This window comes from Manacus candei, unplaced genomic scaffold (genome assembly GCF_025592945.1).
Source record: "Manacus candei isolate 608988 ecotype Guabito, Panama unplaced genomic scaffold, ASM2559294v1 h1tg000158l, whole genome shotgun sequence".
NCBI classification, from domain to species: Eukaryota; Metazoa; Chordata; class Aves; order Passeriformes; family Pipridae; genus Manacus; species Manacus candei.
In genome coordinates, this window is record NW_026138206.1 from 399,154 (window position 1) to 426,546 (window position 27,393).

Sequence of the window (27,393 nt, forward strand, 5' to 3'; positions counted from 1 at the left end):
GCATGCTTAAATACCCTCCTGTGAGCACAATAGCACCACGGGGACTGCTGCCATCGGGGTTTTAAATGTGCAGCGAGTGTGAAAGATGAACAAGTCGCAGTGTCGGATTTGAAAAGGCAATTTAAACATTAATTATTCAACAGAACCCTGTTAGGAGTCCAAGAGCCCTTCAAAATTCCTCCCATTTCACCCCTCCCCATAAGACTCTCTGAACAAATCAATGCAACACAAAAGAAATCATTTCAGAGAAGGTGCTTATCTCAGTATTTACCAACACTAATATTGGCTGCGCTTGAAGAGCAGGAAAAAAAACCCTCAGCTTCCACAGAACATCCTTCATTGTGCTCCCACTGCACAGGGCCTGCAAGAGCCTTTCTGCTGCCTGGGTGCCTCTTAATTCCTCTCTGCCATTATCTGTTTGGTTTTAATTCAGGTAAGAACAAAAAAGGTAATTGTATATTGGTACTTCTGAGGGAACCACACGTGGAAAATCCACAGGGAAAATCCACAGGGAAAATCCCCCCAAAGCAGCATCTTCATCCACTGGGGTCGAAAGGGAAGGTCCTGCTGGTCATGTGCACAGAATGACACAAATAACAGAGTCATGGCCTGGTTTGGCTTGGAGGGACCTTAAAGCTCATCCAGTTCCATGGCCAGGGACACCTCCCACTGTCCCAGGTTGCTCCAACCTGGCCTTGGACACTTCCAAGGATGCAGGGGCAGCCACAGCTTCTCTGGGTAACCTGTGCCAGGGCCTGCCCACCCTCCCAGGGCAGGATTCCCTCCTGCCATCTAAGCCAAATCAAAGCTGCTTTAGTTTCCAGCCCTTCCCCCTGGTGCCAGGGCAGAGCCCTGAGCAGGGCTGTGCTAAACCACATCCAGGCAACCCCAGCTGAGGGAGATGGGGAGGGATTTCTGCAGCCAAACCCAAGGTTGTGGTTCACCAGCCACCAGCTGACAGTCTCCAGTGAGATTTCCATGGAAACACCAGCCCTAAGGGTGCTGCTGTGCTGACAGGGAGCAGGGAGAGGATCGTCACCTCTGCCTGTGGGGAGGGTGATCCGTCCTCCCAGAGAACACACACCCTGTGGGACAGGGCTGGTGCACCCAGACACATCCCCTCTGCTGGGATTGTCACCCACCAAAACCCTTCACAGCATTTCAGACAACTGTTCTTGCCCCAAAAGGGAAGGAATCTCTGTGTCACTGATCAGCCACTGGAAGGGCTGCCAGGACAGAGGGGATCAGGCACAGGGAAAAACAGGGGAGAGTGTGCAAGGCAGGCTGGAGGTGAAAGGCAATGCATATACAAAGCATCTGTGACAAAATATAACTACAGAAAGGAACAAACAACTGGCATTGATTGCCAGAGTTCAATTTAGGAAATCCTGGCGGAAGAAATACAAATGGAATGGCTTCGAATGGAAAGGGAGCAGGTTTGGATGTGATACAGGGGGAGAAATTCTTCCCTGTGAGGGTGGTGAGGGGCTGGGATGGAATTCCCAGAGAAGCTGTGGCTGCCCCTGGAAGTGTCCAAGGCCAGGTTGGACGGGGCTTGGAGCAACCTGGGCTGGTGGAAGGTGTCCCTGCCCATGGCAGGGGGTGGCACTGGATGGGCTTTAAGGTCCTTCCCACCCAAACCATCCTGGGATTCTGTGAAACATTTCATGTGCTGTGTGTGAACCAAATACTTCCCCAAACTCTCTCCTCCTCCCCCCTTCCTGCAGCTCAGAGAGGGCTCAGTCCATCAGCCCCACAGCCCAATCCTGCTGTGCATGGGTAGGGTTGGGAATGTTCTCCAGGACCACAGTGCAGGAGCAGGTAAAAGGAGAGGCTGTGGCCAACAGAGCAGAAATTTAACCCCCCTGAATTCACCAAAGCTTGTTTTGATCCAATTTCCACTCTGAAATATTATTCTGACACTGTAGGAGTCATCAGAGGGTCTTCTGGACTCCTCTCCCCTGGGCCCAGCACTCCAGGAGCCCTCAGTGCCAGAGACCCCTGCTCAGGTCAAGGAAACCAGCCAAGAATCCCTGAGGTAGGTTGGTAAAGGGAACAACTGCAGATCTCCAAATAAAGCTGATTTATATCTACAGGTAAGAATTCTAAGAGCAAGAGGCTCATCTGCAGAGCCCATCAACTGCTTTGGTGCCTGAGGAGCTGCAGAGCACCCAGAGAACCAACACACAGGCAGCACCCAGCCTGTGCTCCAGCTCTGCAGGAAAGGAAATTCTACTTCAGATACCCCATTTTTTGGTGAAAAAGCAATAATTACTGCCATTTCAGAGTAACAGATACTCTCCAGGTGACCCCCAAGCTGTGTCTGACTCGCCCACCTCCTGTAATTTTTAAGGCATTAAGGATTTCAGAGGGAAATGTTCAGGCTGCCAACAGTGAGCTGGGCTCCTGCTGTTGGAAATCTCCAAGCTGCACCTTTAAACCCGTCAGGCACGCAGGTAAAGTAGACATTGTCCCAAACCTGTGATAAATACAGGTTTACCTACAACTGCTGACACAGCAAGTGAGCTGCAGTGGCCTGGTCACTCTGGGTAAGGTGAGCATGCAGGAATTAGCAGGGGGTGCCCAGCTGGGGCTGGAGAGGGCAGTAAATCAACCCCAGGGGATGCAGCCTGAGCCAGTCACTCCCTCCACAGCCTGCAGAGGAGATTTGACCCTCACCCTAATCCCATCTCTGCCCTCTGAGCCACACAGAGGTGCCAGCTCTGTCGCTCCTCCGAGGGCAAACATCCCAAAAACAAAACGTGTGCCTGAGCAGCAGCCAGGCTCTGCAGGGGGAGATAAAGCACAGCAGAGCCACCTCGGGCTGGGGGGATGAAGAGCAGCTGAATCCCCCCCTCCAGGGTGCTGAGGAGCAGAGAGGAGGTGCTCCCACCCCCTCCCAGCCCTGCTAATCTGCTGCCTCGGCCCCTGCAGCTCCACCCCCGAGGCCAGACCCCACCCCAGTGCAGATTTAGCTCTGGTGAGATTTGCATTAAACATGAACAAATACAAATAAATAAATAAATTGCAGCACGACAGGAAGGATCAAACAAACCCTCAGAGACACTGAAATAGTGCCAGGAGCTGCTGTGAAATGCCAACCCCCTTATGGGGCCAGGATCCTGCACACAGCAAGTAACACTGAAATAGGGAAAGAGTAGAAATGTGTAAGAGGCAGTTTGGGGTTTAGCTTTTATTTTATGCACTGAAATTAAAAGCTAATGTGATATAAAACCACAGAATCACAGGATATGGTGAGTTGGAAGGGACCCACAAAGATCCTGGCTCTGCACAGGACAACCCCAAGGATCCCACCATGATGCTCTGGTGCTGTAATAACTGCACTGTAACTGTTATAAAGGCATTAAATGTATTAAAAATTGTCTTTTTCCATTTTATGGGTATGAAAATAGAGCTAAAGAGTAGCTGCACTGCCCTGAGAGAGACTCAGGAGGTTCCCTGGCCCTTGTACTTACATTGTAGAGGGGGATGGTCTTCATCACCTTGTACTGCCTCATGGGGTCCATCTTATAGAGGTGTCTGTCAGTGATGAAGATGGCTCTGTCCTCCACCTTGTTAAAGCGATTGACCTGGGGGGAAAACCATTTTCAGCCCCACTAATCACTGCAGGAACATCCAGAATGAAACTCTGCAGTAATAAATGTCCCAAACTCACACACAGGTACACCAAACTCCGGCAGAAAACACCCAGAACTCCCACAGTGAACACCCAGAACTTCCACAGTGAACACCCAGAACTCACACAGTGAACACCCAGAACTCACACAATGAACACCCAGAACTCACACAGCTCCAGACAGGTTTTCTCCACAGCTCTTGGAACAGTGCAGTGGGAAGATGGGCCCTGTAATCCCATTTTACAGAGGAACGTGGAGCCTCAGAGCAGCAACATTCCCAGTTATCCAGCAGAGCTGGGGCACCCTGGGGAAGTCCAGGGCTTCACTCAGACAAGGACAGGTGCTTCCCACAGCAACACTGAACCTTAGCCCTGTTCCTTCGTGACACCTTTGGCACCCCAAAAACTCCCCAAGGAATCCCTGCCCTGCAGAGCTCAGGGGGCACCAGGGGCTGGGACAGCCCAGACCTGAGGCCCATCCTTGTCCTGGGCTCTGTCCCTCCATCCCTTGTCCCCAGTCCCTCTCCAGCTCTCCTGGAGCCCCTTTAGGCCCTGCAAGGGGCTCTCAGGTCTCCCTGGAGCCTTCTCTGCTCCAGGTGAACCCCCCCAGCTCTCCCAGCCTGGCTCCAGAGCAGAGGGATCCAGCCCTTGGAGCATCTCCGGGGCCTCCTCTGGACTCTCTCCAGCAGCTCCCACATCCCCCAGGCTCTGAGATGCCCCTCAGCACTAAACAACCACAAGGCAGGAGGTAAAGTTTTGTCAGAAGTGCCTCAGAAAGTAGGACACAAAGTAGAAAGTGTTTCTGAGCGAGGCAAAAGCAGAGCCATCGGTGCATCACAGTCACCGAGGTATTTATTAATCAGCTGGCAAGGGGAGACAAGGGTGAGATGTGATAAATAGGATCTTCCAGGGTGAAGTCAGGAGACAACGGGAGAACTTAAATATTCTCAGTCAACAGGCAGCAGAGTGACAAAGTTCAGAGCAGATAAAGGCAAAAAAATGCAAATTGGGGAGCTCTGTGACAGCTTTACATTAACAGCACCGAGCCAGAAAAAGTAAGTGAGGATGATTTCAGACAGCTCTGGAGAGATCTTGGCACAAACATGCCTGGCAACTCAAAATAAGCAGAGTGTTGGCAGGGATAAGGATTAATATGGGAATAACATCCTGGGTGCCAAGGGCTCACCTGGAATAGCTGGGAAAGCACCGGGATGGGGAGTGTGAGGGAGACTCTGAGAGTTCAGAGAAGGTGAAGAACATGACTGAGGGCCTGGGAAGTCTCACAGCAAGAGATGCTGAGTAACTGGGATTATTTTAGGAAGCAGATGAATGGGAGGGATAAAACCTAAAGGCTCTGAAACACTGAGTGGCCCAGAGAAAGTAGGTTAGGAGGGCCTGGTGCCACGTCAAGGTGTTGGAGCAGAGCTGCACGGGCTCCTCAAACTCCTCAAACTCTGGCTGTGCAGCTCAGGGTTCAGCACCTGCTGGGTCCTGGCAGCTGAACCAAAGGCTTCCCCAGTCCTTTGAGTCTGGGATCTGCCCCACATGGAGCTCAGATGATTTATTTTAACTTTTTTCAAAGAGTCTGATAACGTCTCCTGCTCACTGCCATGGCCCTGCTGGTGTGTTGTCTGTGCCCACCCCCAGCACAGAGCCCACGGTGACAAACAGAGCAGATCCAGTGCTGTGACACCAGGGCCACCTCAGAAGGTCCTGTGGCTGCTGCCCAGGAAGCAGGGATGGAAAACATGCTCAGCTTTCACAGAATCATAAAGGAGGAAAAGGCCTGAGAGCATCCAGTCCAACTGTTCCCCAGCACTGCCAAGGCCACCACTGACCCACGTCTCCAGGTGACACATCCACAGGCCTTTTAAACCCCTGCAGGGATGGAGACTCCACCACTGCCCTGGGCAGCTGTGCCAGGGATGGACAACCCTTTCCATGAAGAATTTTTCCCTAATATCCAACCTAAACCTGCCCTGGCACTACTTGAGGCCGTTCCCTCTCCTCCTGTCCCTTGTTCCCTGGGAGCAGAGCCCGACCCCCCCCAGCTCCCCCCTCCTGTCAGGGGGTTGCAGAGCCAGAAGGTCCCCCCTGAGCCTCCTTTTCTCCAGGCTGAGCCCCCCCAGCTCCCTCAGCTGCTCCTGCTGCCCCAGCCCCTCCCCAGCTCTGTTCCCTTCCCTGCACCTGCTCCAGCCCCTCAGTGTCTTTCTTTTAGTGTTCCCACTGAACCATAAATTCAGCTCCAGAGATGTTCCAAAGGGGAGGTCCAGCAGCTTATTTCACCTGAGCAGCACATTCTCATTGCTCCCAAACTCCTGCCCTCTCAGCTCTTTCCAAGCACCCACTTTGCTTCAGGTGCCTCGTGCAGCTACAGCTTATTTATGTCAATAAAACCTGCTGTGGTTTAGGTACAAATTTAGGGAAAAACTGTCATGTTGGGGAGCAGACCCAGAAAGGACTCAGACACATTGCAAACCCACTGTTGTGTTTGTAGGAGTAAGGACAGGCCTTATGTTCTCAGCTACAGCTCATCCCCTCCTGGAGAACAGCCCTTCCCAGCATTGTGTTCTCTGCACCTTCTGGGCATTTTGTATTTATATCTTGTTGCTCCAAATACGAATCAGTCCTAATTTACACTTCTTGACAAGCTTATGGGGGAAATGAAGGTCTGGCCTAGAGCTGGAAAATCTCCAAGTAAGTTTTTCAGGTCTCTGTCAGCAGCCTCTGGACACCGCAGGGCATCAGCCTTCAAGAGCTGTTCCTCTCAAGGGAGCTTGGTGCCACAAGTGACAAGGGAAAAGTGGGAAGAAAAGCCTTATTCTAAAAAGAAGGAAAAAAAAAAGAGAATCTGTTGTTTCCTAGGTGATCCAACAAAACCTGGAGGTTTGCATGAAATATGCATTTGGTTTCCTAAGGCAAAAATCTCGAAAATTTCCTTTGAAAAAGTGAAGAGCACCACAAATGCCCAGAAAAGATGGATTTTTCCACAGGCAGGAATGACCTGCTTCTACCTGTACCTACTGAGAGGAAGCAACCACAAAGCACATCCACCTCCCCCCAGTGAGGCTTCAAAGCCACTTCAGAGCCCTTCCACAAAAACAGCTCCAAACAGAGCCACCCGTTGTTATTCAGCTCAAGCTGCTGAAATTGGGACCCCACGCACTCAAAGCTGAAGAAAACTTCACCAGCAGCTCTCAAAACTTGGAGAGCAGTTCCTGGGTAAATTTACTTCCTCTGCTTAGAACCATTTAGGTTGGAAAAGCCCCTCAAGATGATCGAGTCCAACCTGTGCCCCTTCCCCACCTTGTCCCCCAGCCCAGAGCTCTGAGAGCCACGGCCAGTCCTTCCTTGGACACCTCCAGGGGTGGGGATTCCAGCCCCTTCCAATGCCTGACAACCCTTTCCATGAAGATATTCCTCCTGACCTAGAATCTTCTAGATTCTTCCTGAAGAATTCACTAGATCAGCTAAAAAAAGTTCTGTCTCGAGGAACTGAATGGTGAACCAACATCCTGTGTGTATTTAAACATAAACATGTTTGAATATGTGAGGTGGGGTTTAACCCCTGTCTGTTCAGCTTGCCCAGTATTGATCCTTTTAACATCTTTTCTGTTCAAGGAAAGAAGTGTTTTAGACTGCAGTGATCTGAGAGTTCAAAGAGCAGCACCTGCCACTGCTGGGGACAGTGAAGAACCAGCTCACACGTGGTTTGGTCACTCGGGACCTCATGAAGTCACAAAGGAAGGCAGAAATCAAACCTTCACCCCAGCTCACCAAAGTGCCCTCTCACTCCCATGAACACCTTCCTGCCTGAGGCTCCAGCAGGAACTGCACCATTTTTGCCCAGGAATCCTCAAATAAGCTGAATCATGGAAACCCCCCCTGGGTGAACTTGAGCAGCCTTATCCTTAACGCTGCTTGGTTCAGGAGAATTATTTCAGGGAAGCAAGGAAAACACCTGATAATTAATTACATTTCCATCTCTGTAACTCATTCTTCAGTTCCCTGCTGAAGCTTCCCATGAACCAAATTTCAGCTGAGAAACAAAGAGCCAATTTGTAAATGCACAACCAAGCAGGTTTAGCATCAGGAACGTGACAAACCTCCCCCTGTCCCCTGTGACACGGGCCCAGCCTGCACGTGCCAGCACCAAGTGCCACCCTGTGCCAGTGACATCTGCTGGGAAACGGGGAAGTTAAAGCTAAAAGGAAGAAACCTGATGCTTTTCTTTATTAAAAATGAAAAGGGAATAAAGCAATCAGGAGAGATCCCCCTGCCCTGAGGTACACCCTTGGACTGCTGTTGCTTTGGGATAAGAAGAGAATGTTGCAGCTTGTATTTCTGACAAGAGAAAAGCTTCATTTTGAAGAGACAGCTTAGGATAGAAACTGTTTATGTGAAGGGCAAAGGAAGGCTGATCTCAGGGTAAAGTCTGTGCTCCTGCAGTCAGTGCACGGGGTCACTCACAGGCTCTGTAAGTTCTCACTCTTGCTTGGTCTGCAAACCCAGGGCTCAGACTGAAGCCAGAACAGAGGACCTAAAGGGGGGCTTTGGTTGGAAAGGCAAAGGCTTAAATTTTCAAATGTCAAGTCCTTGTCTTGTTCCCTTCCAAAGCTCAGCACTGTTTGTCCTCCCTCCTCTGATCACTCCAGGTTTGCCTGGATGTTCCTTGTCCATCCAAGAAGGAAGACAAATGGTTCCCTCAAGAAGATGTTGCCCTCCAGGAGTGGTTTGGATGGTTGTTTGCATTTGAGTTGTAACATGGAGATGTGCTGGAATCACCAGGCTCACACACCCCCTAAAGATCCCACAAAGCTGCAGTGCTGGGATCATGGAATCATGGAATGGTCTGGTTTGGGAGGGACCTTAAACTCACCCAGTCCCACCCCCTGCCACGGGCAGGGACACCTTCTGCTATCCCAGGTTGCTCCAAGCCCTGTCCAAGCTGGCCTTGGACACTTCCAGGCATGGGGTTTCCTTACTGATGACCCCAAAAGCCGTGCCAAGGAATCCCTAACTGAGCAGACAAGTGGGGGATCAAGCCTGACCTCTCTGAGAGAAGAAAGCAACCAACAATTTAACCTTTCAGAAGATCAAAAAACACATAAGATAATTTAAACCCCACAAAGCTGCAAGGCTGTAACCCTGCAGTCTCTGCAGTATTTCTGCTCTCAGCTGAGCTGCCTTTTTGATGCCCCCATGGTCAGCTAAAGCTTTGCCTCTGAAAGCACTGACAGGAACCTTTCAGGCTCAGGAGAAATCCACTTGCTGGTGGGGAGCACCTATTCCATCCCCAGACTGTTGGAGTGCTGGGACCTCAGTGCCAACAAGCCCCAAATGGATCTTGCCAGCACAGGAGGTGCAGGAACAGCCCCTTGGAATGCTCAGGGATTCCTGCATTCCCCAGGAACACAAAACTGCTGCTCACACTCTTCTGCCCAAGGCAGGAGCTCTGTCCTTGCAATAGGGAATGGGATGAGAATGGATCTGGGCTTCAGGAACCTGCTTTGCCCTGGGCTTGCCCAGGGGATTGTCCTTGGGAGCTGAACCAGGAGCAGGAGGAGACACACAAGGACTTAACAGCTTAAAAGTTGTGTAACAGTGAGCAAGGGAAAACTGCCCCAGCAGGTCCCCAAACACCACACACAGACCTTGAGGGATTCCATCCCCAGCCAAACCACAGTTCCTGTCACCACATCTCTGAGTATTGTCCTTTTTACACTCATCCCATTCAGCCAGAAACAGCAACAACCGGAACAAGTTCATTAAATGAATCAGAAGATGAATTATTTTGTTTTCTGCCTAACCTGAGAAAAGCCAGAGGGAAACTCCCCTTGCATTTCCTTGTCCCCAGCAGAGCCCAAGTGCTGCAGGGTTGTAAAGAGGAGGTTTGGATTCAGACCCAGCTGATCCTCCTCCAATCCTGACACCAACATTCACCCAAACCACTCATCCCCCCAGCAAACCCTGTTCTTACAGAGAGCACGGGAACAGCAACAAATCACTCCACTGAAATATTTCTGCCTGGAAAGCAATTAGGAGATTTCTATTTTTATAAACACAAATCACTGTTGAATAAACAATACAACTCACTAATGCCAGCAAAGTTTTACAATAAAGTGAGATTCTATGCTGCAGAATGAATTGTGTTGTTACTGTTAGATATAATATTTGCAGAATCATAAAGGGTAATTATGCACACAGGGACCAACTGCAGCAGCACGTTTTTAGAAATAAAAAGGAATAAAAATATACAGCTTTTTAAAAACACTGGAATATCTGCAACTGTGGCCTGCTACTGAAATTGGCTTTGTAAAATTCAAACTATCCTTCCCTGACAGACATTTCAAACCAGCATCATTAGGAGCTACCCATAAAAATCAGGCAAGCATGTTTTTCTAATTAGTTCTTTAAACCTTCCAACCAAATTAAGGAAAAAACCCTCAATTCTGCTACAAAAAATGTCAGACCCAAACCAGTTGTGCAGAATCAGAGTCATGGAATTGTCTGGGTTGAAAGGACCTTAAAGACCACTCAGTTCCAACCCCCTGCCATGGGCAGGGACACCTTCCACTACCATTTATTCCTGTCTCTGACATGAGGCTCCAGCAGCCACCCAACCCAATCCATCCCAACACAATCCAACCCAACCCAACCCAACCCAATCCATCCCAACCCAATCCATCCCAACCCAATCCATCCCAACCCAATCCAACCCAATCCATCCCAACCCAATCCATCCCAACTCAATCCAACCCAACCCAATCCATCCCAACCCAATCCATCCCAACCCAATCCATCCCAACCCAATCCATCCCAACTCAATGCAACTCAACCCAATCCATCCCAACCCAACCCAACCCAACCCAACCCAATCCATCCCAATCCATCCCAACCCAACCCAATCCAATTCAATCCATCCCAACCCAACCCAACCCAATCCATCCCAATCCATCCCAACCCAACCCAATCCATCCCAACTCAGTCCATCCCAACCCAACCCTATCCATCCCAAGCCAATTCAACCCAATCCATCCCAATCCAATCCATCCCAACCCAACCCAACTTAACCCAACCCAACCCATCCCAACCCAACCCAATCCATCCCAATCCAATCCATCCCAACCCAATCCATTCCAACTCAACCCTATCCATCCCAATCCAATCCATCCCAACCCGACCCAACCCAACCCAACCCAACCCGTCCCAACCCAATCCATCCCAACCCATCCCAACTCAAACCAATCCAACCCAACCCAACTCAACTCAACCCAACCCAACTCAATCCCACCCAATCCATCCCAACCCAACCCAACCCAACCCAGCTCTCTAGTGCAGCAGGTGCTGAGGGACCACCTAGAAATCACAGTTCCTTGGAACATGACTGCTTTGACCTGCTGCCTGTTCAAACATCCCCAGGGTCACCCCCCTGCCCTTGGCTTCCCAAGGTTTCCCTGGATGCAGGGAGTTCCCTGCAGCCCATGTGGTACCTTGCGGACGTGGCAGGAGAAGAGGACGTTCATGTACTTGTCCTTCCTCTTCAGCTCGTTGGCCACAGGGACGAAGGAGCCCGAGCTCTGGGGGCTGTCTGGCTTCTGGAAGAGCAAACACAGGCTCAGGACCCTCCCTGGGGACTGAGGGCAGGGGGATGGCAGTGACCAGGCTCCCTCCCGCCCGTGCCTCGCCAGGGAGTTCTGTCTTTGTGAAACCAAACCTGCACTGAGCAACCCTTAAAGGAAAGAGAGCAAAGGGAAGCAATCAAACCTGCCCAGGTTTGTTCCTGTTCATTCTATGCCTTTTCCCACTATATCCAGCATTTTAGTGTTCCACTGAGGTCTGCCCTGGCCCATTTCAGAGCCGATGGCACTGCTCACCACCTTTAACTGCTGGCGCTGCCCAGAACTCAGAAAAATCACTCCTGGAGCAGTGGAAGTCAGGATTCTGAACTACCAAAACCCATTTACACAGGAGATCCCAAAGTACTTTTCCCTTCCAGGAAACCAACAGTCATTTCTCCAGATTTCCACCCTTTTGGCCCCTTTGCCCCAGGGACTGTGCCAGTCCCTCAGACTCACCAGAGCGATGTAATTCCCCTGCCAGGCCCTCTGGAGGCCAATGTCAGCTCTGTGACCCTTCAGCACCTCCATGGCAGCCACCTTGGCCCTCAGCTGGGGGAGGACTTCTGGTGGGACGCTCCGGATGAGCTCACCCGCTCTCCACCTGCCAGAACAGCCCAGTCAGTGCCACAGCCTGGACCACACCCTGGAGGGACTCCTGCTGCCACAAGGAACCCCTAAACAGTCCTTCCTTGGAGCTGGAAATGCCAGCTGACATTCTAATGCCACAGATCATCTCCAACCTGACAGCTTTGGCTGCTCAACTCCCTCTCCCGCACCCAGAAGTCAACTCCTGGTGCATCTGTTTGCAATAAAGTGTTTCCAAGACCATTTTTGGGCTCGTTTACAACATCATTCTCCTTTAACAGCTGAATTTGGCCCTTCCATTCAAACCTGACCAACTGCACCATGGAACAGCCCATCCATGGCCCCACACCACGCTCCAGCCTTCAGCAGCAGCGCCACGTCTCCAGGATTAATGCTATAAAAAGACTTTTAGCAACTAAAACTCTGTAGTTATGGTAATTGTGCTTATTCTGAAAGCAGGGCTCTCTACCCAGACAGGCTGTGGGTGGATGGATGTCTCTTTTTCGAGAGACAGCTGGGGAAAATAACAAAGCTGACTTGATCTAGAGCTGGTGGTAACCCCTCCTGCAAACAGATGGCTGGATGGGAGATCTCTGACAGCCCCTCCAGCCAACATTTCTTTTGTTCAGCCACTTTCAGAAATTCATAATTTTTCGAACTGGAATTATAACTACTTTGCCTACAGCTTCCCAGAGAAAAAAGTCACCAGCCTTTAGATACCAGGAGGTTTGATAACGGTACAAACACCTTTTCTGCCCACAGAACATGGGTGACCAGGGGAACATTGCTCAGTTCACTGCAGGAAAACACTGTCTTGCTGCAAGAAGCCAGAAAGATTCCTTTTCTCTTCCCCCTCATCCTACAGCAGCTGCTCTTTCCCTTTAAAACCAAGCAGAAAGGCCAGAAAGGGGCCAAGGAAGGAAATACAACTCCAGCCTCATTAAATGACTTGGGGCAACCTGGGCTAGTGGAAGGTGTCCCTGCCCATGGCAGGGGTGGAACCAGATGAGTTTTAATGTCCCTTCCACTCAAACCATCTTGTGATTTATTGAGATTCCATGATTTTATTTTATCTTACTTTAATGGAACATTCTAGTGGAAGGTGTCCCTGTCCATGGCAGGGGGTTGGAACAACATGGTCTTTAAAGTCCCTTCCAACCCAAATCATCCTGTGATTCGATGAGATTCTAAGATTGCATTTCATCTTATTTTATTTTATTTTCATGGAACATTATCTAGTGGAAGGTGTCCCTGCCCATGGCAGGGGGTTGGAACAAGATGGTTTTTAAAGTCCCTCCCAACTCAAACCATCCTGTGATTCCACACTGGTCATTCACTTGAGAGTTGGACTTGAAGATCCCTGTGGGTCCCTTCCAACACAGAACATTCTGTGACTCAACAACAAATCTCTGAAACAACAAATACCTGCTCAGCCAAACCCCCTTCACTCTGCCCCCCCGATGTTCCCAGTGCTCTGCCCGCGGTTCCAGGCCCCGGCAGCAGCTGTGGGGTGAGGAGGGCGCAGGTTTGGGGGGTACCTGTGGTAGATGGCCTGCAGGGCCTCCTCGAAGCGCCGCAGCACCTTGGGGGGCGTGGGCCACTGCACGGTCCTGCCGCGGTCCCGCAGCTGCCGCACGTTGTGGAAGCGCCGCGAGACCTCCCGGATGTAGGACTTGACCTTGTAGCGCCGGTAGTGCCGCAGGATGGTCAGCGCGGCCTTCGTCCGCCGGTACCGCAGCCGGGCCAGGGTGCCCCTCCAGACCTGGGCCGGGGGGAAACAGCTTTAGCAAGGAGCAGCAGGATGTTGGTTTGCTTTGCATACTCCTCTGACAGCCATGAAAGCCGCGGGTTTGTCTCAAGGCAGTGACTTCCCGAGCAAATCCAGTGAAAACACTGCTGGAAAACACCATCGAGATCCCTGCACAGGGACCTGCTGGAGAGAGGCCAGAGGAGGCCACGGAAATGATCAAAGGGCTGGAGCACCTCTGCCATGGAGAGAGGCTGGGAATGCTGGGGGTGTTCCCTTGGAGAAGAGAAGGCTCCTGGGAGACCTCAGAGCCCCTTCCAGGGTCTAAAGGGCTGGAGAGGGACTTGGGACAAGGGATGGAGGGACAGGACACAGGGAATGGCTTCCCACTGCCAGAGGGCAGGGTTAGATGGGATATTGGGAAGGAATTCTTCCCTGGGAGGGTGGGCAGGCCCTGGCACAGGTTGCCCAGAGAAGCTGTGGCTGCCCCTGGATCCCTGGAAGTGTCCAAGGCCAGGTTGGACGGGGCTTGGAGCAACCTGGGCTGGTGGAAGGTGTCCCTGCCCATGGCAGGGGGTGGCACTGGATGGCCTTGAAGGTCCTTCCCTTCCAACCCAAACCATCCCATGATTCTTTGCTAATTTACCATCGAGAACAATTATCAAGAAACAATTTTAACTGATTAAAAAAAGCTTGCTTTGAAAATAATTTGGGAATATCTGTTCTGGGGAAAAGCAACCAAACATGCAAAACAAAGGACATCCCCCTAAGCTTTGGGATGGGGACCAGCTCCACTGGCATCACTGAGAGTTGTGATTGTGCCTGCAGGGCACAAACCTGGGTTCTGGCCTTCTCCTGGCACCCCATGCCAGGGGGGTGGTGCAGGAAGGTGCTCCACAGCAACCAACTCCTGAGGAGAAGCCCCCATGCAGGAGGAAGGAGGGCTGGGCAGGGGCAGTTTCCATCCCATCACCAGAGGAACCCAGCTGAGCACTCCCAGGCTGTCACACCTCCCAGGGGATCCCTGCCCTCCTGGACCTGCCCTCCAAAACAACCCACCCAGCCAAGACTGTTTTGTTTCCTTGCAGAATGTCACTGGAGGGGTAACGAGGCTCCTGCACCCACGGGGAGCTTCCCTGCCCTGCCAGCTCATTTCCCTCTTGAGAAACATCCCCCAGCACTGGTGATGAATATCAAGCCTTCTATTTACAGCAGAATTAATTAATTACCCGAGGCAGTTTTCAGCACGACAGTCGCCTGAGGAAGCTGAAGTCAAAGGTTCTCCTGGCAGCTTCCCTGCCAGTGCTGCCATGTGGCTGAGGAAGCTCTGGGCAGCAACCAGAGCAGGGGTGGGAGGGGCTGCTTTTCCCCAGACACTCCAAAGAGAAATTGAGATTTTGGGTCCCAAACTTTCAAAACCAGAGGACTTTCTTTGTTTAACCTCTGTCAGAGAAACCCCTCCTCATCTTCCTTTCCTCACTGTCCCTGTGTGGGACATCTCCTGTTCCCAACAGACATGATCCATGGAGCTCTGGCAGGGCCTGGGGAGTTGCTTCAGCTCCAGGAGGGCTCGAGAGGGGCTTTGGACAAGGGCCTGGAGGGACAGGACACAGGGAATGGCTTCCCACTGCCAGAGGGCAGGGATAGATGGGATAGTGGGGAGGAGTTGTTGCCTGTGAGGGTGGGGAGGCCCTGGCACAGGTTGCCCAGAGAAGCTGTGGCTGCCCCTGGATCCCTGGAAGTGTCCAAGGCCAGGTTGGACGGGGCTTGGAGCAACCTGGGCTGGTGGAAGGTGTCCCTGCCCACGGCAGGGGGTGGCACTGGGTGGTCTACAAGGTCTCTTCCAACCCAAAGCACTCTGTGATTCTGAGAACAACCAACACACAAAGGTGACCAAAGGCAATGAGCTCCTTCACAGCCCCAATCCCTGCCAGGGCTGCTCTCCAAAGGTGTGGGAATAGAGACCATTGCAGCACTTGAAGGGAAGAGCTGGGGAAGCCAGGCTGGACACGGGACAGGGAAGGGAAGGGAAGGGTCAGAGCAGGAAGCCCAGAAAGCAGCCCCTGTAAGCAGGGCAGAACCATCACTGCTGCACTGAGCAGACCAACAAACCAGCAGGGAGACAAAGCAGGAGTTACCCAGTGAGCTCAGAACCTGCACCCTGTGTGTGGATAAAATACTACAGAACACTCTCCTCGTTTATTCCTTGAAGTCATTACACAGACTGAGGGGAAGCAGCACCCCCTGCACCACAGATGCTGTGCTTAGCAGTCACTTTGAGCACCCTCAGATGTGACTGTGGTTTTAGATCCATCACAAAGAGATCCAAGAGCATCACCAGGGAAAGGGTACCAGAGCTGCTCAGAAGCTCGAGGCCTCCTGCAGCCACAGGATAAACCTGCCTTGCACAGGGCCTGGATTTCACCCAGAGTCTGTGAGGCTGGATTTAAGCTGCCATTCCCCTGTCTGAGGGCAGAGCAGGCTCACAAACTCTGGAATTTGACAGAATCACCAACTAGGACCAAATAATTGAGCATTTAAAAAGAGCAGTGGAGTAATTTGTGGCCTTTGTTAAAGAAGAGCAAAGAAGCCTTGGATTGCTTGAGATTGTTAAGCAGACTCCTATGAAGAGTCATAAAATGTACCTGTAAGGGATGTATGGGCAATAAGCAGGAGCAACTGGCTAAAAACCTCTTGCTAACTTCTCATTTTTCAATTTAATAAGAACAGAAATGAGGAACAAAGGGATCCAGGTCGCAGAGAAACAGCCTTTGAGTGTTACAAAGGATCTCCAGAAAAGAACCCACAGTAAATCTGTGTAAGCTGATAAAGACTTTGCAGGGCTTCACTTCTGCCAGCTTTCCCTCAAACCATTGTGAACCAGTTTTTAGACACAGAGCAAGGTCTGGATTTCACTGCTCTGGGCTCTGGAGGGAAGTCTCTTGCTGTGGGTCCTCTCTCCCCCAGCCAGGACAAAGGCTGAACAGATTGCCCCGATGCTGGATCAGCTGCATCGCCACAGAAAGTGGCTGCACAGCAAGAGGTGTCACAATTTGGCCTCCCAAATCCAATTATCCAGCCCAGGCAATGCCCCCCAGCTACACACAGGGAAGTATTAATGAACAGCACGGCCTCAAATCAAGTTGTCATCACTGGGGAACCTCCCAGCTCGGCAGGGCCTCCCCAGGAGCCACCACCAGCACCTCCTGAAGGTGAGGAGACAGTCAAAGGTGAGAACAAACTTCTCCCAGGGAACGGGGGACAAATATTTCCCTGATTAATTGTTTTTCTGGCTTGGTGGTTCTCTGAATGAGCCAGGGCTCATTTCTGCTTCAAGTAGCCCCTCAGTAACTCTGAGCTGCCCCATGGTCCCACAGACACTTCCAGGAACACGGACTGTCCAATCCTATGGACAACAGGAGGCATCAAAGCAGCAAAGTCCTTGTTGTGCAGGCACTTTGTGCACTCTGAGTTGTGCAGTTGTGAGCAGAGGGGCACAGACAAGACAGAGGGGGATCACAGAATCATGAAATCATAGAATGGTTGGGCTGGAAGGGACCTTAAAGCTCATTCAGTGCCACCCCCTGCCATGGGCAGGGACACCTCCCACTAGCCCAGGTTGCTCCAACCTGGCCTTGGACACTTCCAGGGATGGGGCAGCCACAGCTTCTCTGGGCAACCTGTGCCCCAAACCCAACAGAATGACCTGCACATCCAGGGTTTTACTTCCCTTTGCACCCAGGATAATGTCCAGGGGATGTTCACACACAGTTCAGAAGGGATTCAGCAGCTCCCCTGCATCACCCCTCTGAGATCTTACCAACTCTCAGATCCACTTCAACCCAGCCACTCCCCACCTGGTGGTTTCAGTAGTTTTTAGCAAATCTTGCAGGGTCTGTGCAAACCAGGCTGGGACAACAGAGCCCTCATCCCTCCCACAGGCAGGAAGAAATCAATATTCCCCTTCCCCCCCTCCTGTGGCTTTCCCTGCTGGTTACCCCAGCTTCCCATGGGAATGAGGCTAAAGATGTCCTTGTCTGACCTCCTGAGGTTGCCCTGACAGCTCCTGAATCCCGAGCCAACTCCCAGCAAACCTGACAGAGGGGCAGCAGACTCGGAGAGCCGAGTCCAGGGATCTTTCAGGAAAAATCAGCCGCGGGGCAGAACGAGCCTGAAATCAGAGTGACACTGCTGGAACGGCTTCAGCACGAGCTCCAGAGCCATCTGCCTCCTCACAGCTCCCAGTCCCAGCCAGGCACAGCAGGCACAGGACACCAGAGGGATCTGGCAGCATTCCAGGGGGCTGAGGAGGTGGAGGTGCGAGCAGGGCACGAGGGAGGGAGTGGGGGAATGTGATGGATCCCCAAAAACCCTGTTCGATGACAGTTTTCAAAGTCATCCAGCCAGGGGCAGACTCCAAAGCAATGGATTCTGTCACTGATTAGCACAGAGCCCTGTGACCAAGCAGGAACAAGGACTGGATTGTCCCCACAAGGGGAGTTGTCCCCACAAGGACACCAGGCAGGGCAGGTGGAGGAAAGGAATAACCAGCACAAGGTGTTGGCTCCACAATGTGCAGGCAGGGAAGGGGCCCACGAGCAAATGATGCCCTCAAGAGCAGAGACAGAACCATGATTATATTGGAAATGGAAAGAAAAGGAGCTTTTAGGCTTAAAAAAATAAAATAACCCCCTATGATAAAACAAAAACAACAAAGCAAACAAACATTTCCCCCATCCAGCCCCCACCCACAGTCTCTTATCTCTTTCAACACCTTTGCCTTCTCTGTGTTTCATCCTCCTGAAGGTCAGGGGAAGAAAAATTACCAGGGCAAGTGCAATTAGGAATAAAGGGCCAGGAGAAGGGATAGAGAGAAAGCAGAAGGTTGGAAAAATTAAGTCTGAACACCATAAATTCAGCTGAAAATGCTGAACATTACAAAGAGTATTTATTTCTACAGCTGCTTCTAGTAAGAGAGTTCCTTGCTGTTCCTGCTTCCCTCTCAAGAGGTGATCCCAGAGGTGATCCCAGAGGTGATCCCACTCCTTCCAGTGCAGCAGAACTGAGACTTGCACAGAAAGAACCAAACCATTCACCCAAACCAGGAGTCACATCCCAGCTTAGGGGAAGCACTGATTATTTTTTTTGATGAAGTATGTTTAATTCACGTGGGTTTTGATTAAAATTTAATAAATTAAGTGTCAAATGACTGGCAGGGGAGATCTGAACGTGCCTTTAGAATCAGCATAAAAACCTCAGTGAGCTTCTAGCAGAGTTTCTGAGATGAAAGAAGCCTCACACAGATCACGTCCATCACCTCAGCACCACATAAATCCTGCACACCAATCCAGGCACACTGCAGGCTGCTTCCAAGCTCTGGATTCCCCATTAAAAAAAGGGGGGGGAAAGGAAGAAAGAGAGGAAAACAATGCCATGGGCCCTGCAGAGCACAGGGAAAGCCAGCAGAGCAGCCAGGGTGGGCCCAGAGTGATGGGATTGCCTCTCCTGCACATTTTCCATGGAAAAAGGGATAATCTAGATTTGACCTAAATGCTGCAATCTCTGCAAACACAGAGAAAACCCACACAGCCCCCAGTCCAAACACACGAGCAAGCAAACCAATGCCCAGAATCCAAAACAAACCCAGCCTGTCTAAATGAAACCCCAGTGTTGGATTTCTGAGCAGTTCTGCAAGGAACCAACCCTTGGAAAAAACTCCTTCCCTCCCCACACACCTCCTCTCCCAGTCCATACTTCATGTGCCCCTGCCCAGGCTGCCCCTGCAGGCAGCCAAGCTGGGAAGAATAAACCAAAAGCCCATCACTCACAGTGGCAGGAACCTCCCTGCCCAGCTTTACAGGCTCCCACATGGGCAGGGTGATTAAATATTTACGTCCCACATGCTGGGGCGGCCCCGGCGCTGGATAAATGTTCAATCCCAGCAAGCTTTAATTACCCCAGCCCTGATTGCTTCCAGAGGGTCATCTCCCAGGGCAGGGGTGTGATGGAGGGGCTCTCATCCCCCTCAGCACCCACTGCCTACATCCACACCCCTCAGTTTGTCATCTGCCTTTTCCCCATTGCAGTGAATTCGGATCCCACTGGAGGGAAATGGTTTAAATCCAAGCCTCAACAACCAGGAATTGAGAATATCCTGAGCTGGAAGGAGGTCACCAAGTCCAACTCCTAGCTTTGCCCAGGATACCCCAACAATCCCACCCTGTCCCTCAGAGCACTGTCCAAACCCTCCTGGAGCTCTGGCAGCCTTGGGGCTGTGCCCACTGCCCCTTCCATGGAAGGGAGACGTTGGGAATAAAGAGAGAACTTTATATAAACAGCTGAGAACTGCCAAAGGTCCTGGATTGGGAAGCACAGAAGTTTGCAGTCACCAGAACAAGGCTGCTGCCATCAGAAGGAGGCAGGAACCTTCTCTCATCCCATGAAAATTCAAGGTAGAGTTTTTCATGCTGAAGATATGGAACTACAGGTCATTCCATCCTCTGCAGCTTTTATTGCTGGCAAAGGCTGTCAAGGACAACCAGAAGCACAGAACAATCTCCAAACACAGAGAAATGGAATTAGCTGGGACACTTCTTGTGGGAAGGGAGGACTGGGAGAGGATGTGACAGACATCCAGAGTCACAGAATCCCAGACTGCTTTGGGTGGGAAGGGACCTCAGAGCCCACCCAGTGCCACCCCTGCTATGGGCAGGGACACCTCCCACCAGCCCAGGTTGCTCCAAGCCCCGTCCAACCTGGCCTTGGACACTTCCAGGGATCCAGGGGCAGCCACAGCTTCTCTGGGCAACCTGTGCCAGGGCCTCCCCACCCTCCCAGGGAAGGATTTCTCCCAATATCCCCTCTAACCTGCCCTCTGGCAGTGGGGAGCCATTCCCCCAGCACTCCAATCCCTTGTCCTGGGTCCCTCTCCAGCTTTCCTCTCCTTCACAAGTTCCTTCCCTGCCAGTCCTGAGTGAAATCCTGCCTCAGCAGGGCAGGGATGAGCAGGTCTGCCATGGACTGGCAGCTGCAAGGACACAAACAGCCAGAGCTCTCCATCCTGGGTGGCTGTGAATCCCAAAAGCTGCTGTCACATGTCTGCCAATGCCAGGGAAGAGACACCCAGGAGGTGTTAGGGAATAGGAAAAACCATTCCCAGCTCACATCATCCCAACCCCAAATATCCAAAGGGACTGGGGAAGTGTTAAGGAGACATCTGGCCCTGCTGCTGTGCTCCTGAGGCACGGGCTGGCCTGGGGCACTCCTGGAGACAGGACTGTGCTCTCTGTGGACCTCCAGTCTGACACAGCACAGCAGCTGCCACAGTTTAAAAACCTGGAGGGAGAAAACCAGACCCTACATCTCTTGAGTAAAGAAACCCTACATCTCTTGAGTGAAGAAACCCTACATCTATAAGTAAAGAAATCCCACATTTATTTAGTTTAGAAACCCTGCAACTATTGAGGGAGAAACCCAAACCCTCCATCTGTTGGTGAAGAAGCCAAACCCTCCACGTATTGAGTGAGGCAGCTGAGGATTCAGCCCTGCTCTGTTAAAAGCCTTTCTGGAACAAAGCAGATCCAGGGAAAACAGAGCCAAGCAAAGGCCTAGAAAATCTTACTCCTCTTCATCTAAAGGACACAAACAGCACTGAGACATGTCCTGGTGCTGGGGATGAGAGTTTTGACTCACAGGAGAAAATAAATGGGATCCAGAAATACTTGAGCAAACACAAAGCAATCACTCCACACTTATTTTTGCCACAAAGCCCCACAACCAGCACAACTGACAAACTCCCTCACACAGACTGGGAATTTTTTTCCTGTTGGGATTGAGGAGCCTCACAGAAGTGCTCTGGGCATCTCTGCCTTCTTCTAGGCCCTGCTCACGTGACCCTGGGATTGTTACTCTCCCTCTAAACTCAGATTTTGTCCAAGTTCAGGTCACTGAGTGCTATTTGTGCTTGTTGCACTTCACTGACAGCACACTGGCAGTGCTGTTACACCTTGAACGGGGCTTAAGGACACCTTGAGGTGCAGCAGAGCAGAACCTTTTAAAAGATGAAAAGCTCAGGCACGAGAGAAACTCATAAGAACAACGTGGAAGCAGCAGCAGCAACGGCTGCAGAATCTGCTCTTGCCAATTTGTCTGTGACACACATGGACGAGCCAGGAAAAAAATCCTCTCCAGCTGCAAAAGGCTGAGATAGAACCTGAAATAATTCACAAGCTCAGAAGCACAAGGGGTTTGTTTAACCAGCTCAAAGCACAAACATTCTCTGATGGTGGCAACAGGCTCAGGGAAGAGTTGGGGGGGTTTCTTTGTGTTGTTTTTTTTCCCCATGTGCATTGGAGGTAACAAAACAGGTTTTGAGGGGACCCCAACAGCCCTGAAACTCCAAGTCCCCAAGCTGGGACACAAGACCCCAGAACAGGCTGTTTCCCTGCTCTCCATGCTCTGCTGGACCACCTCTCACACAGTGATGCACACCCACAGCAACCTCTCTCCTCCTCCCCAGCCCAACCACAAACAGGTATTCACATTTATTTGGGTCAGAGTGTGTTTCCACAGCATTTCTTGGAGCAGAAGAAGGACAATAAGAAGGTATCCAGGTGTCCCCAGGCACCTACTGAAAGGGCAGGGTCCAACTCTCCTGCTTTTCCCCCACGGGCATGTCCCCAATTCCCCTTTTAACCAGCATGACTGAAGGCAGGGGAGGTGCTTGTGGGGCTGAACTGTCAGGAAGTTGCCTTTTCTCTTTCGTTTTTTGGTAGGAGGTGGGAGGTTTTCTGTTTGTTTTGGTGTTTCTGGGGGTGGGCACGGTGGTTTTTTGCCTCAGTGCATTCCCTGGAAGCAGACAAGGGATGTTCCCGGCACAGGGAAGGGGAGCAGTGTGGGGTCAGTCACTGAGGACAAGCTGGGAGAAGCAGCCCAGGGGACAGAGCCGGCCTTGGTCCCTCCCAGCTCCTCTGGAAGGAGCCTCAGCACCTCCTGTCCCAGCTCCTCCTGCCAAAGCCGCAGATCAAAGCCTGGGCTCAGGGGGCAAACCCACAGTTCAGCAGAGACCTGTTCCCACTCCCGGGCAGTGCCCAGCATGGAAAACGCCTGGAATGGGGAGGCAAGTGCCCTGCAGCCCCTTCTTCGCGTGGGGCAGCGACCCGAGGGCCCATCAGATCGTTCCTGCCCCTCCAGAACCTGCCAGGAAACACTTCCCGAGGCCACGCGGGAGCTTCCCCGGGTGCTGCTGCTCCCCCTGTGCCGGGGGCTCCGGGGCTGGAGAGGAGAGGGAAGGTGGGACACGAAATGGTGTCACATCAGCCGCGGCTGGGGGGGGCTGGGGGGGCTGCCGTGGGGAGGCAGCTCGTGAGCCTCCACAGAGAGACCCGGGCACACGGACCCCTCGGGGTGCCCCCGGAATGTCGGGGTGCCCACGGAATGTCGGGGTGCCCGTGGAATGTCGGGGTGCCCACGGAATGTCGGGGTGCCCACGGAATGTCGGGGTGCCCCCGGGATGTGCCTTCCAGCCCCGGGCTGTGTCCCAGGAGGAGCTGGGCTCGCACAGGGACATTCCCGCTGCCCCCGCTCCAGGCGGGAAGATTCCAGGAGCGATTCCCGCGTGCGGCTGTGCCGGGCTGACCAAATGGCCCCGACCCGGTGCAGGGAATGCCAGGACAGGATCCATCAGCAGGGAATGCCAGGACAGGATCCATCAGCAGGGAATGCCAGGGACAGGATCCATGAGCAGGGAATGCCAGGACAGGATCCATCAGCAGGGAATGCCAGGGACAGGATCCATGAGCAGGGAATGCCAGGGACAGGATCCATGAGCAGGGAATGCCAGGGACAGGATCCATCAGCAGGGAATGCCAGGACAGGATCCCTCGGCAGGGAATGCCAGGACAGGATCCCTCGGCAGTGAATTCCAGGGACAGGATCCCTCGGCAGTGAATTCCAGGACAGGATCCATGAGCAGGGAATGCCAGGACAGGATCCCTCGGCAGGGAATGCCAGGACAGGATCCATCAGCAGGGAATGCCAGGACAGGATCCATCAGATGGGAATGCCAGAGGCAGGATCCCTCGGCAGTGAATTCCAGAGGCAGGATCCATGAGCAGTGAATTCCAGGGACAGGATCCATGAGCAGGGAATGCCAGGACAGGATCCCTCGGCAGGGAATTCCAGGGACAGGATCCATCCCCGGGGCCGCCCGTGCCGCTCCCGCCCGGAACAAAGCCGTGCCCGGCTGATGAGCAGCGGGAACCATTCCAGGGGCAGGGAAGGCAGCGGAGCTCAGGGCAGCTCTCCTTTATTTTTTGTTTCTCCATTTGCATTCCCGGTGACAACCCCAGAGCTGGCAGGAGCACAGGTACAGTGAATAAAGCACCACGTGGCAGTGGGGCTTTTTAATGATTTTTAGTTATTTATTTTAATATTATTTTTATTATATCTTTTTAGAATATTTTTATTTTTAATTTTTATATTATTTATTTTTATGCTATTACTTTTTATTTTTGTTTATTTTTAAATTATTTTTTAATTTTCCTTATTAACATTACAGCTGCTCCATTTGCACTCACGGGGACAGCAAATAAAGCACCACGTGGGAGTGGGGCTTTTTATATTATTTATTTTGTCACATTTTATTTTAAAATTATTTTTATTTTTAAAAATTTATTATTTTATTTCATTATTTTTCCTTTTTTATTATTTTTTCCCCCTCATTTATATCAGAGCTGCTCCATTTGCGTTCACAGTGACAATCCCAGAGCTGGCAGGAGCACAGGTACAGCAAATAAAGCACCACGTGGGTGTGGTGCTTTTTAAATTATTTTTATTATTTATTTTAACATTATTTTATTATTTATATTTCATTTATTTTTATTAGATATATTTTTAATTATTTTATTTTTAATTATTTTATTTTTATTTTTATTATTTTTTCTTTATAATTTATTTTTCATTTTCCTTATTAGCATCAGAACTGCTCCATTTGCATTCACAGTGAGAATCCCAGAGCTGGCAGGAGCACAGGTACAACAAATAAAGCACCACGAGGGACTGGTGCTTTTAAATTATTTTTTATTATTTCTATTTTATTTATTTTTATTATTTTTATTTTTAATTATTTTACCTTTTAATTTTTTTTTCCTTATAATTTATTTTTCATTTTCCTTATTAACATCAGAGCTGCTCCATCTGCATTCCCGGTGACAACCCCAGAGCTGGCAGGAGCACAGGTACAGTGACTAAAGCCCCCCGAGGGAGCTGTGAGGTCTCAGCTGGGGTTCCAGAGTGCCCCCAGTGGTGTCCCCGCTGCCATACGGGGTTTGTGACCCCGGACACGGCTCCCACTTGCTGAATTCTCCCGGAGCCAGCGAGTTGGCACAGCTCAATCCCATCACATCTGCTCCCTGACTGGGCTGGGCTGAGGGAAAACCACAGCCTGGAATCTCCCTGACATTTTAGCAGGGAGAAAAGAGCAGTGCAGGACATGAATCTGAAGGAGGAGACATCAGGGAGACGTGGAACAACAGCAAGGGAAATTATCTCTTTAAACCAGAAGTCAGTTTAATTCAATGTAACTCCTGAGCAGCACTAAAGCACCCCTTGGAGGGGGAAGGGTCACTCACTGAAGGGAATTCCTGCCCCCCTTCTGGAAAGCCTCGGGAGTTTTTGGGGAGGATAAGCCACAGAACGCGTTTCATTAGAAAAATGAGTCTGATCATTTAAAGGCACCAAGAAACAGAGCTGCTAAATGTGGATTCTTCCACCTGCCCCCTTCCTGTGCAGGGGAAACAACGCTGGGCTGGGCTGGGATCAGCTGCTGGGAGGCTGAGCCTTAACCTGCCCTCAGCCCCTGTCACACACTGTCACCACAGCTCATCTCCATCTCTCCCTTTTCCTAAACTCAAATCTGAGGAACTCCAACTCAACCAAAGGCTGAACTACTGGAAAGAAAATCAAATCCTGCTTGATGTGCTCAGTTTGCCTCCCCCAGTCTTGGGTGCTCACAGGCAAAACCACAGGGCACAAAAAGGTGCAAAGAATTAAATTTTTGTGTGAGTTTTTTAATGAACAATTGAAAGCAAGCAGAGAACAGAAATTTAGAGACAGACAAGACTTCTTGGTGCTTTCAGAGCACAGAGAGGGCCTGGTCAGAGCCCTCCTCTGATGGGATTTGTGATCTGTGACTATTGACTGATCCTTTTCCAGTCTCCAACGGCCCCATCTGCCGGCAGGAAACACGGGAGGGATCCCAGACAGAGCTGGGGGGAGAGCAGTGACACAGGAGACACCCTGCAAGTGGAGACAAACTCAAGCATTTCTCAGATGAATTTGACCCTTACAAGGTATCTAATTCCTACCTCAGACATCAGCCCAACATTCTTCTGTTGATGGGTTGTTTAATAAGCATTTATTGATTTGTTAAGTGTTCCTTGTTTTAATTGCAAGTTCCAAGACTCTTAAACAGCTTCCCTGCATCCCTTTGTGTTCGAGAGCTTGGCTGAGGAATATTCAGGATAAGCAGAGAGGGCTGAGCTACAGGAAAGGAGCTCTGGCCACCCCGATTTCTTCAGAGCCTTCAGCACTGTGACCACTGGAGGAGCTCGTCTCATCCCCCAAAGACCTTTGTGAGGCAGAGTCAGAACCCCACTGCAGGTTCTCCCAGAGCAGTAACAAAAAGCTGTCTCCACGTTCTACTTCCAATACTTTGTGCAAAAGAAAAAGCCTCGTGTTAGTCCCTGCCCACTGCAGGGAGAGGAGGACACAGGGCAGGGAGGTTTGGGAAGCCACGGGACAATTGCACCAGCAATTCAACTTCTGTCACTGCTGCTGTTGCAACAACAGAACCCCAAACAGCACCACAGCCACTCTACACATGACCCAGCACAGCTGATGCCACAAAAAACCACTACAGCAAAATCTCTTGTGGAGCCAGAGAGTTGATCCATTATTCCTCATCTGGTACTTCTAGGGGCAAAAAATCCTGAGCCCTGCTCTCCTCCAGGGTCCAGCCCAGTCCAGATCCCAGCCCAGACTCTGTAATCCTGATCTTTGCAGCAAAGCCACAAAGCTGAGTTGCTGTTAAAGCTGTGCCTCTCCCTGGGTGGATCTGAAGCAATCACCAGCTTCCCCAGCACTGACAGCCTTTGAAATGACCCCCCAGTAACTGCACCTTGCCCTTTCCAAAAAGGTCACCTCTCCATCCCTCAGTGGTTTCATGAGAAAACCCCTGCAGCTTTACCCAAGGAGAAGCTCATTAACTCACCCTGTTCTGCTGCAGCAAAAAGAGACTCTGAGTTCCTGGTGTGTCCCAGTGACCCCCTGGATGCACCAAAGGAGACCAACGTGCTCACCCAGTGGCTGCAGGGAGGAAACTTCTCCTGGAAACCACGGAGAGCACGGGGGAGGCCCAGCTGATGATCCATAAACACCTCCTGGGGTGTGTGAGGGGCCCCACAGACCAGCCCCAGGTCACCCCAAAGGAATAACTCAGATCAGGCTTCTGGAAAAGTGTGCTGCTCTTTCCAGGGAAGAGACCTGGAAGATGATGATGATGAGTATCCAAGAAAGGGGTGGTGAAGCTCAGCAGCAGGACCCTGCTGAAAACAGGGAAGAAAACTCTGGACCACAAAGCCCAGAGATGGGCAGGGCCCACATCCTGCACAGCCTGAGCTTGGCACGTCCAGAGAAACTCATCACACCCAAAATGACAGAATTCCTTCCTAAACACAAACCATTCAGCACAACAAACACCAACAGAGACCAACCCTGGGCTTGACACTTTCTGCTCCCATACT

General features: G+C 51.3%; 2 protein-coding genes across 2 annotated transcripts in view; one reads left to right on the plus strand and one right to left on the minus strand.

Moving 5' to 3' along the window:
* The window catches only part of MYO1D (myosin ID), a 150,350-nt gene that overhangs the window by 56,798 nt on the left and 66,159 nt on the right, over window positions 1-27,393 (minus strand). Inside the window, exons 17-20 of the mRNA XM_051772688.1 lie at window positions 13,383-13,606; window positions 11,716-11,860; window positions 11,131-11,235; window positions 3,477-3,590 (exon numbers count right to left, since the gene is read on the minus strand). Of these exons, the coding sequence (XP_051628648.1) occupies window positions 3,477-3,590; window positions 11,131-11,235; window positions 11,716-11,860; window positions 13,383-13,606 (588 nt within the window). The remainder of the gene's footprint in view (window positions 1-3,476; window positions 3,591-11,130; window positions 11,236-11,715; window positions 11,861-13,382; window positions 13,607-27,393) is intronic.
* LOC127463373 (translation initiation factor IF-2-like) lies at window positions 21,634-24,527 on the plus strand. Its single transcript, XM_051772698.1, has 2 exons — window positions 21,634-23,957; window positions 24,375-24,527. Exon 1 carries the CDS (start codon window positions 22,456-22,458, stop codon window positions 23,416-23,418), a length of 963 nt encoding a protein of 320 aa, XP_051628658.1. The 5' UTR covers window positions 21,634-22,455; the 3' UTR covers window positions 23,419-23,957; window positions 24,375-24,527.